Genomic DNA, 11895 nt, shown 5'->3' with positions numbered 1-11895 from the left:
AACTTTAATTTAATTACATGATTAACAAGTTTACTAGTCTACAAAATTAAGGGGTTGTGTAATACGTTGAGATCTTCAATGTTAGATAATATTTTTATTATGTGTTAGTAGTAAGTGTATTTTAATCTTTTTATTATCTAATATATATACCTATTGTAACATTAGCAAACGTAAGCTTTCTTCATTTTTGTTTTATGAAACTTTAGTCAATGGTTCATTCTCTTCTTCATCCTATATGTTTATTTTAGATTATTATTATTATATACATAGTATCAAAGAGTTTTTATTATAAGTGATCAACAACTTAGTGGGGTTCAGGGTCGATACATTTTCTCCCTTCATTTTTTTTTTTCCACCCGATTATACATCTCTATTTCTGAGTTGAAAGTTGTCAACACATACATTGACCAAAGAGAGGAGCAGCGTCTAGTTTGATTTCTAATGGCTCTTTGTGATGATTTTGAGGGCCTTCGTGGGGGTATTTTCATTGTACTTCTCTTCCTAATGTTTAATCAGTAGTCAGTGAATTGTTGGCAGAAGAAATCAGACTCAAGATCCATTCCACTATGTCAAATAAGGGAATTATCTCCATCTTCCATTTATTTTTGTTGTTACTATTTAAAAAGGAAAACATCGAGGGAGAGGTGGGCTTGGTAATGATGAATGTGATTTTTGCTAAGAAAAATATCATTGGAAAGCACAGTGTCTTAAATTGGGGAGGGCACACAAGAAGAATTAAAGGGGTCCATCATCCAATGTTGTTGCTTCTGTTTCCCCTACCATTGGCTCTAGTTCTGGTTTTGTATACCCATTTGAGAATACTTCTCAAGTATCTAATATTACATAACAAATCCAAAAACATCTTGCCACCCAACAATATGCCATGTTGCCTCATCTACTCAAGGTGGGAACTTCTCTAGTACGTCAGGTATCTCTTCTTCCATATGGATTCTTAATTGGGGAGCATCGCGTCATATATCATATGATGATAAATCTTTTGTATTTGTGAATCATGCCCCGCCTGTGTCGCTTTTGACTTCTGATGGCACTCATTTGCCATAAGCAGACATTGGTTATGTCTCAACACCTAACTTGTCTGCTTTTGATGTTTATTATATTCCTAATCCCACTTTGTGTGCAGAATCCACATTCTTGGATGCCAATTGGGACAATTCATAGACAAGGGGGACTTTATGTTTTGGATGACCTTCGAGTCCCAGATATTGCGGCCTCAACATCCACTGCTGACTTATTATCTAGTTTTTGTTTGAATTCTTCGTCTTCTAGTTTTTATTTATGGCATTCTCGCCTCAGGCATCTTTATTCTTCTGTATTAAAATATCTGGCTTCTATTGGAGCTTTATGAAAGTTACAAACTAGTGATATTTCATATTGTTGTGGTTGTAAACTTGCTAAATTTTCAGCTTTATCGTTTAGTAAAAATGTTTCTATTTTATATGCTTTTTTTTATTTAGTTCAATTTGATGTTTAGGGTCAATCAATTTTTCTCACCAAATGTTGATCTAGATATTATGTTTCATTTATTGATGATTACACTTGTTATTATTGGGTTTATCTTAGGAAAAAAGATCTAATAAATTTGTTATAAAGTGTTTTCGTTGTGATTTAGATGGTGAATATATCTCTAATAAATTCTCTGAATTACTTGCTCATGATGGCACCATCCACTAGACATCTTGTACCAATACTCCTCAAAAGAATGGAGCTGCTGAACATATTGAGACTTCTCTTCCTATTTGTTGTCTACTTCAATCCCCATTGATTTTTGGGATGTAGCAATTCTTATTGTTGTCCATGCTATTAATAGAATCCCATCATCGGTCATACCATATTTGTCTCCCTTTGAAAAATTGTATGCTTCTATCCTTGATTACTTTTCTTTCAAAGTCTTTGGTTCTACTTGTTTTTTGTCTTCGTCCACAAGTAGAATATAATAATTTGTCTTCTCATTCTGTCACATGTATTTTTCTTGGTTGTAAGGATGGTCTAAAGGGTTATCATTGTTATGATCTTCACACAAGAAAACTTTAAGTTTCTTATCATATTGTTTTTCTTGAGCATATCCCAATTTACTATGTTTCCTATGATTCTTAGATGACTAATAGTTCAGAACTAATTCATATTGATTCACTTAGTCTTAATTATAATTCTTCTACTGATTGCAATGTTTAGAATTGTAGGAAAAATACTACTACTCGACATGATGACATCCTTCTAGTCCATCACGACTGTCCAACCACCTCATGCGATTATTGAGCCTCTGTCTACGCCTTTGCCTCTCAATTACATGATTTTGTCTATATCACTTACTCAACTTCATTTGTTTCTTTGTTAACCTCTATTCACAGTTTGTATGAGCCATCTTCCTATAAAGAGGTTATTCTTGATCATCTGTGGCAATATGTTATGGTAGAAGAGGTTTATGCATTACACAAAACAATTACTCAGGAATTAGTACATGTTCCTCTTTGAAAGCGTGTTATTGCATCTCATTGGACATACAAGATCCAAACTAAGTCTGATGGGTCAGTTGAACACTACAAAGCACATTTAGATCCCCTAGTTCGGGATACTAGAATAAATATAATAGAATAGAGGCAGGAATAAAATGAAGTTATTGTGAGTTATTGTGTTGTGTTTTCTTTGAATTATTAATACTTAGAGAATTTTGAGCTCTAAGGTTTTATGAGTTATTGTGTTGTGTTTTCTTCTTCAGGATTGATTCCTTTATATAGCATGAATTAGGGTTTCAATACTGTCACAAACAAATTTTAAGCATATCTTCCTTGCGCGAGGTCAACAAGGATCTTCACAAAAAACTAAACCTTGAGACATACAGTTTGGGAATATGACTGTTGAAGCTTGATTAATTCCAAAACGAATCTTCAACCAAATTCTAGAATGATTATATGCGAGAATGTCCAAATAGTACTTGGAAATAATTCTCCTTGAATCTTCAAAGTGTATCTCGATAGATAAGGTTTGAGAATATGATCATTGAAGCTTGATTAATTCCAAAACAAATCTTCAACCAAATCTTTTAGAATGATCGTGTGCGAGAATCTTTATAGTTCTTGAAAATAAATCTTTTAGAATGATTATGTATAGATAGTTCTTGAAAATAATTCTCCTTGAATCTTCTAAGCATATCTTGATAGATATGTTTTGGGAATATCATCGTTGAAGCATGATTAATTCCAAAACAAAACTTCAATCAAATCTTCTAGAATTATTCTATGTGAGAATGTTCAGATAGCGCTTGAAAATAATTCTCCTCGAATCTTCTTTCATACACTTGTTTATGAGCAACATAAATGTATCATAATTTGTTCTTGGACCTTCTGAATCATGAAACAACTCAAGTACCATCAGAGCATTGACTTTCCATCAGATTCATTGATTTTCTTCATCAGAACATAACTTCATCATTGGAGTTAGATGTTGTGTTGCATCTTCAGGGCATGTTGCGCATCAGAGGCAGATTCTTGGAACAAGTTGCAGTCTTTAGAGTGAGTGGAATATGAGTTTCAGAGGCAACTCAAATATAAGAGGCACACTAGGCAGACATTTCAGAGGCAAATCTTCAAAGGCAGATGTGCCCACACATAGCGCGTGTAATAACCTGAGTTTGAACATTGCGTTGAATTCCTTTGACTTCACTTGACTCTGATGTCTTTGTTCCTCTAACATCTTTGTTTCCTCTAATGTATTTGTTTCCTCTGATTTCTTCAATTCCTCTATTATCTTTCGGGTTCTATTTACTACACACTCAATAAAATCATTAGTGCAATAAATTTCTCTCGCAAAGTACCTTTGTTATTATTAAAACATGATGAAGGAATTGTTCCAAGAACCAAACTGGTTCCATTAGACTATTTGAACTTGGTTTGATAAATTCTCTAATGTTATCACATATTTTTGTTTCCACTCTAGTGAACATGATTCTGCATTGTTTATCAAGTCTACCGCTTATGGACACATTATACTTTCCTTTTATGTTAATAATATGATTATTACAGGTGATGATGTTGGCAGAATCAAAGTATTGTAAGCCCACCACATATTGTAATCCCAGCACTTGATTTTGAATCTTTCTTAGAGACTATCTTATTTCTTGGAAGATTAAGAAACAAGACATTGTCTCTCACTCTTCTTCAAAAGCTAAATATCATGTTATGACATTCACTATTGTTGAAATAATTCGATTATGTTGGTTTTTGTCTCATATGGGTATCGCTCTTTCTAAGCCAACTCTGATGCATTGTGATAACAAGAGTGCTACTCAAATTGTTGAGACAAAATCTCAATTTAATGTTTTGATGATAACTAAACAAAAGGTTAATTAAGAATTCTAATTATGATTCTAAGTGTTTTGGTATTTAACACGTGTATTTGAGTGTGTTAAACAAGATAGGTCTCAAGCAATCCAAAGCAGATCATATTAAAATCAAAGAAAGCAAAAGCAGTAAAACTAAGATTGATCTTGAAGTAGTTCTGGAAAACGAAGATCAATCTCGACTTATTGCTGAGAAACGGAGAACGATCTTCGTTTATGAATAATCAGTTCTCTTGTGAAAGATTGAATCCTAGAAACATTATTCATCTCATATCTTCATATAGAATAAGCAAGGATCAATCTAAGTCATATTTCTTCCAAAATCCAAAGAATCAAAGACATGTTTCATTAAAAGCATAATACAAGATCATTCTTCAAATGAGCCAAGTGCAAGTACAAAGCCACAAGCTGAAAAGTACACTACTGATTGTACTTGTCTAAAACCTACACACGAGACTAAAAAGCATGCACTCAACTCAGACATATGTCACAATCACAAAGTACAAGTTAGTTCATCTCAAACAAATTCGAAGAACAATCTTGGATCTCAAAAACGTTCTTGGATGCAGCTGCGATCACGCTTGCTTTTTGGCACACTTTATCCAACAACTATTTCATGACAGCTGGCCCTATTTCAACGGTCATATGAGCTATCCCAAGCTCTCTTGAAGTCTATAAAAGCAGCTTCAAGATGAAGAACAATACCCAACTCAAAGTGCCAAGAAAAGCATCAATCATTCAATCATACTCAAGTGTCTCGATATCATTCTTAGAGCTTGTTATATTTAATCTTTGTGTTGTGTTAGAATCAGTATCAGCTGAGTTCTATTTACAGAATCTATTTCTCAAACAAGAGTTGAGAAAATATCCAGATTCTAAACATTCTCAAAATCACCACTTTGTAACTCAAGGTTATTTTGTTAACATAAGCTTGAGTGTTTTGTAAAAATCCTTTCATGTTTTGAAAGGTAACTTGTAAAATCTTTTCTGAAATAGTAAGGTAGAACTGAGGAAATCCTTTCTAGATAGAAAGGTATAAACTGTGTAAAGATCAAGATTGATCCGTGAAAACTAAGAACGATCTTGGCTTGAACACTTAGTGAAAAATCTCACGGTTGTGAGGATTGGACGTAACCCGGATTGGCTGAACCAGGATATATCCTTGTGTGATCTCTCTATCTCTATCTCTATTTATTTTATGCTTTACAATCATATTTTATATTGATAAAATTGATATTGTTGTTTTTTACTAACCAAGATCAATCTCCGTTTATAACCAAGATCAATCTTGAGTTAAACTTTCAGTTTTAAACAGGAATTTATAAAAAGGGGCAATTATAATTCAAATCCCCCTTCCTTATAATTTACATTGTTACTTCACAAATTGCTTGTAACTCAATCTTTCATGAGCGCACCAAACATATTGAGATTGATTGTCATCTTACTCGTCATCATCTTCAACATGAAACCATTACTTTATCGTTTGTCTCATTCTCTTCACAAATTGCTGATTTGTTCACAAAGATGCATTCAATTAAGCGTTTTCATTTTTTGGATGACAAACTCTCGATGTTTCCTACTAATGCATTGTGAGTTTGAGGGGAGATGTTATACAATATTGTTGTTATGTGTTAGTAGTAACGGTATACTTTAGACTTTTCAGTTCTCTAGTATATATACCTATTGTAACACTAGCAAACATAAGTTTTGTCCATTTTCATTTTATGAAATTCTAGCCAATGGTTGCTTTTCTTCTCCCTTTCTCTTCTTCCTTCCCTATGTTTATGTCAAATTATTATTGTTAACATCCATCATATGAAGTATGGAGATGATAGATATATGCAACTTTACGCTCGCAACAAAATACTCCCTCCGTCCCAAAATAATTGATTTATTTGCAAAAATAATTTGTTCTAAAATAATTGACCCTTTCAATTTCCATTGCACTTCTTTCCAATTATACCTTTAGTTAATATTACTTGCATAATTTCCAATACAACATTTTTTACTATACATTTTTGACATTGATAATGCATCAATATGTAATAAAGATAATTTGGTAAAAGTAATATTCTCTTTTTCATTTATATATTTTTCTTAATATGTATGAAATGATCAAATGATTCAATTATTTTGAGATGGACGAAATAAGTTGTTTCAAGATTTGATCCGATTGAGACTATTCTACACAATTAATGATTGAAATTTCATTTTCTAATTTAATGACCTTTTGGTATTTCCATGTAATGTGTTTAATAACATTTCAACTCAATGCCACTAGACTATAGTGGTAAAAGGTGATCATATTTAATTTAAAGTACATATGAATTTTAGCATATTCTATTCAATTAATTTAATGCTGAAATCCCAAAGTTTCTTTGCCAAATCTGTGTTTGTTCCCTGTGAGTTTGGTTCAGCCACATTACTGTCACAAAAATACTTGCCACTAATTCCCTTCACTTGTGAGTTCAATGCTACATAGCATGTTGTTGCTGCTCCCTACAATGAGGTTGAAATTCAAACATGGTAGATTAAAAGAACCACAAACTTATTGTTGGACCTTTAAATTCTTTTTAGATTAATAGAAATCAATTCTATTCAATAGATCAAACTTGGTTAAATTACCTGTTGGACACTCTTAATTACAATTTCCCCCAACACATTTAGTAGATCTGTATCATTTAGATAGAAACATTACTATAAAACTCATAAACTTTCAAAATTTGATTGGAAAAACCACATTGAAGAAATATCAATAAAAATAGTTCTTAAGATGACATCAGTTGATATTGCAATTAAATTATGTTAACTATAAAGATTGTATCCACGAACATTTGGAAAATTATATTATCCAATTATTTGAAATCAAGTGGTTAATTAGTTTTAGTTAAAGTTAAAATAGACTAAAGTACCCATGATCGATCACTGGCTAGAACAATTGTTAGCCAAACTTAGATTATTAAGACTCATATCTCCTGCCAAACAATTAAGGCTAAAAAATAGTAGATGTTATTAAGCATGTCTAAATTCAAAAGGACCAATCTTTACAAAATAAACTATTGTTTTTCTTTTAAAAAATATGGGACCAAAACATCTATTGGGAGTTCAATATAGCTTTGACTTGGCTATTTTATCTTACGGATATCGTCGTTGTAAGCCTGCTTTTACAATTTTAAGCAGTGTCACAAAATATTTAAAAGACAACAATATAGTACGCGACTCAACCCATTAATTTTTTTTTAGTGAAAACAATATTTTCAAACAATTTAATTCCATAAATAACATAACATATTAAAAGATAACAAATATCTCATCCATGTGATGGTGGATTATTAAGAATACTTTATTTTGCATCCCATCTCCTATACAAACAATAGATTCATATGAATGGTAAAATGTTAAAGTTACCTTTTGGGATAGTTTGACCAACCTCAGGACTTACAATGTTGGTAAAAATAGCTCCTGGGTGAAGAGAATTTGCAGTAATATCAACTCCATCTTCCTGATCAAGATGCAACAATTAATATTAAATATATAAATATTTCACAATTATATAATTTATATATTTTGTATCTATGTTAATACTTCATTATAGATATATAGTGAATGAAGCGAAATAAGAGGACAAATATACTAACAAATAAAAGAAAAGGAAAATCAGAAATGAATAGAATGTAATAAAGAATGATCTCATAGTTGATTCTGTAACTGTAGATACAACGTTACTATTATCAATGAAAAGGAAAGAAAATTTTGAACAGTTAATATAATAAAACATCTATTCCAAAGAGCTAACACTGATAAGTTCAGTTTCAAACAACTACTCCTCGTTTTTAAAGACATTTATTATTTACATTAATAAATTTTATTATTTTTTGAAAAAATTATTTATCTTTTTTTGCAATGTGTTAATTTTTTGTTATCTCATTCCACATATTTTTATTTCTCTTCAATAAATAGTTTAGAGTAATATTGTCAATCTATTTGATGTTGCATTGTAATTTGAAAATCATAAATACATGAAAACAAAAATTATTTTACAAAAGTGACATTGACATGCAAAAAAGAACAAAGAATGTGTTTGGATGAGGTAATTAAAAAATTAAGGAAATCAGAATTATAAACAATTCAAATGTTTCAATTGAATTTTTTTGTTTGGATAGAGAAATGATGTTATTCATTCTTAAACTTTGTTGGGTTATTTTTATCAAATTTCAAAAAGTTGAGGAACCAATTTCAAAATATGAAAATAGAGACCAATTTGCAAAATTTTGGGATTAAGCAAATTTTAAAAAATTATAGAGACCAAATTGCAAATATTTAAAATTTTATTGTAACCAAATTGCAAGATTAGAAAAAGATATCGACCAGTTTTTAAAATTTGAAAGAATTATAAGGACTATTATGTTTTTTTATAGGCAAATCTAAGTAATTAGTTATATTCGTATTTTTTACTAGTTCACTTCTTCAACCCTTCATTCAGTCCCCTCAACCAAATTTTCAGTACATAAAATTTTTTCATTAAAATCTGGTACACAAATATTCATTATCGGAAATTTCATATTTCAAATTTCTGGTACAATTATGTTACCGGAAATTTCGCCACTAAATTTCCGGTAAAGTATTTATAATACCGGAAATTTGTGTCATAAAATTTCCGATAGTTCCATTTACCTTATCGGAAATTTGAAATTTCCGGTAGTTACATTTTCCTTACCGAAAAATTCAAATTTTAGAAATATCCAGTAGTTACATTTATCTTATCGGAAATTTCAATTTTTTAAAATATCCGGTAGTTATTCTACTTAACCGGAAATTTCACAAATCCGGTATTTTATTTTTTATTTTTTATTTGTTGAAATATGGATGGAAAAAATACAATCAGTATATATAGATTTGACTGAACCGTTCACAACTAATTAAATTTTTGAGTCACGAGAAGATGTCATATTATGGGCAAGAGAGGTCGGCCGACAAAATCGAGTAGCAGTTATCATTACTCCATTTGACGTAGAGGAATAAAATGAAAAAAAATGTAAATTTTTTTTTACAAATAATGTAAAAAAAAAATTGTTTCGGAAAATTCAGTGACGAATGAAATTTCCGGTATTGAAAATAAATATCGGATATTCAAATTTCTGGTAAACAAATTTTTGGAACAAAACTCACTTTTCCGAAAAAGACAAATAGTGGGGGTATGAGGCAACTTTTTATTTTTACAATTTCATTAAGGGTATTTTGGACATTTCAAACATAAATTTTTTAAATGGGAGTATAGGGTTAATTGGGGGTACCAAAGTCAACTTTCCTTAATTCAAAACATTTGAGCTACCCAACTCCCCTCAGAGGGAGTCCTGAAGGTGTTCAAAAGATGCGGCCGAACAGAACCTAAATTTTTGAAGGCACCAAAACCTTTTCTTAATATATATATATATATATATATATATATTTAAACTCATTTTTTAGAATAAGGTATTTTCTAAAAATTTATATTGTCGTATTAAAGTAATTTTAAATGAAAAATTACTCCATGAGGTTCTAATATTTGTTGATCCAACTATCTTTTAAAAAAAAAATCAAATGGAGTCTTTATTATGTTAAGCATAATATTCTTTCATGCTCCAACCTACATTTGGCCTTTAACCTTTTTTATCCACGGAAAAATTCTAACCCAAATTTCAGACATTCTAAAAAATAAATCCTAAAGAATAACAAAAACACTTACTCATTATCATTCATAGACAAGAGAAAATTTTGTAACTTACTTTTAATAGAAAATCCTTCAGAGTGAACACAATTACTCATATTTTGATAATATATATAGGATTGTATCAAGTGAGAGAAATTTTAATATGAGAAGATAATAATATAAAATATTAACCATACAATTGTACATAGATGATCATAATTGAAAGTGTCACATAATTTTTTGTTTTAATTTTAACTATTCATGATTTAATCAATTGCTAAGATTCACTCCTCTCACACTCTTACTATAAAAGTCCTCTCATTTAATATGTTTTCTATATACATAATTTACAACAACCAAAAAATAGAGCACAAAACTCATCACTCGCACATGACACTCAAAATCTCAAGGATGACTTTGACCCTCTCCATCAAAATCAATTTGTGATTCATATTATACAAAGTAATAAAGTAATTTCATATGCTTAATTTTTAAATAATATTTTAAATTATTTAAATTTAACTTTTACAAAATACTTAACAAAATCTCTTTTCAATTTTTTTGTTAAACAATAAAATTTATATAAAAGAATTTGATCAATTCCATCAAAAAGTTACATTACCTCCTTAAAATTCCTCATTCAAGCACAATAGTAATAGATCCTGAAACAACTTATCCTATAAATCAGTAAGTAAAGTACATAACACAAATTTTTTAACTTGTATTGGTCATTAATAACCTACTACATAGTTGCCATAGTTAAAGAAAAAGCTATTAGTTTACCTTGAGATATCTTGCAAGTTCATTGCTATGTAAAATGTTAGCAAGCTTAGATTGACCATAAGCCTTCCATCTATGGTAACTATCATCAAAGAAAAAAAATTATATTTCTTTTTACGGCACACTATAATAATTGTATTTGCATGTTTAATTCTCCATACAGATGAGGGTTGCATAAGTCTATACAACTATAACTATATCTTTGTGCATCAAAATAATATAAGTGAGTTTGGGAAGTCCGACGATGGGAGTAACAAGTATATCGTTCAAGAGATTTTGACGTCAATGCACTCTAAATTTTAAGATATTAATTATATGGATCACATTTCTTATATATTGTCCTTGAACTTATTCTTAATCAATGTAAGAGTAGTCGTTTATACTTGAATTCCAACATTCTTTCTTCAAGTGTGAATCTGTCTCATTACTATATTTGTATTGCACATCAAAAACTAACAATATACACAGCCTAATCCCACCACATCACTAAGAAGACTTTCGATCCAAATTCGCTCTCCCATCAAACCAAAAGAGGGCTTGGAAACCACTTTAGTGTACGGAGAGAATGGAGAGCACAAGAGCAATAACAAGTTAAAGAACATATATATCTAAAATCTTATGATATTGAGTTTACATATCACCTTTCTTGTATAGGGACAAACCTATTTCAAGGGGTGCGGGGTCATGGCCCACTCTTGATGTTGAAGATTTTTAGTGCTTAACAAACTAATAAAAAATGATGTTCTGATTTTTTTTTTTAAATGTGTGAGATCTTGTTATAATAGTCTTTAAATGTTTAATATTATAAAAACAAACATAAATGTGTCTTGATTAGTCATTTTGATTTAGTTAATTAATTAAGTTTTTTTAAAATGTAATTTTTGCTAGTCAATTTGGTCTAAAAATTTACTATCAAAGGAGAAAATTATGGATGTGTTTATAATTTTGATAAATTCATATACAATAGTGACAACAGATCACACAATTATAGATTAAAATAATTATTTAATCTCTTTTTACTATTATATATTTGAAAATAGTTGAAAGAAATATATGAATGTGTCTTTCC

The 11895-nt window shown here is 30.1% G+C and overlaps 1 protein-coding gene across 1 annotated transcript in view; it reads right to left on the bottom strand.

Annotated features, from left to right (window-relative positions):
• Nucleotides 1–6590: 6590 nt before the first annotated feature.
• Nucleotides 6591–11895, bottom strand: part of LOC101490020 (short-chain dehydrogenase TIC 32, chloroplastic-like) — an 11480-nt gene continuing 6175 nt past the window's right edge. Inside the window, exons 5-8 of the mRNA XM_027337397.2 lie at nucleotides 10830–10908; nucleotides 7766–7859; nucleotides 6983–7029; nucleotides 6591–6856 (exon numbers count right to left, since the gene is read on the bottom strand). Of these exons, the coding sequence (XP_027193198.1) occupies nucleotides 6698–6856; nucleotides 6983–7029; nucleotides 7766–7859; nucleotides 10830–10908 (379 nt within the window). The 3' untranslated portion in view covers nucleotides 6591–6697. The remainder of the gene's footprint in view (nucleotides 6857–6982; nucleotides 7030–7765; nucleotides 7860–10829; nucleotides 10909–11895) is intronic.

This window comes from Cicer arietinum, chromosome 8 (genome assembly GCF_000331145.2).
Source record: "Cicer arietinum cultivar CDC Frontier isolate Library 1 chromosome 8, Cicar.CDCFrontier_v2.0, whole genome shotgun sequence".
Classification (NCBI taxonomy): domain Eukaryota; kingdom Viridiplantae; phylum Streptophyta; class Magnoliopsida; order Fabales; family Fabaceae; genus Cicer; species Cicer arietinum.
Note: the sequence above shows the minus strand (reverse complement) of the source record. Positions and strands in the feature narration are given on the sequence as shown.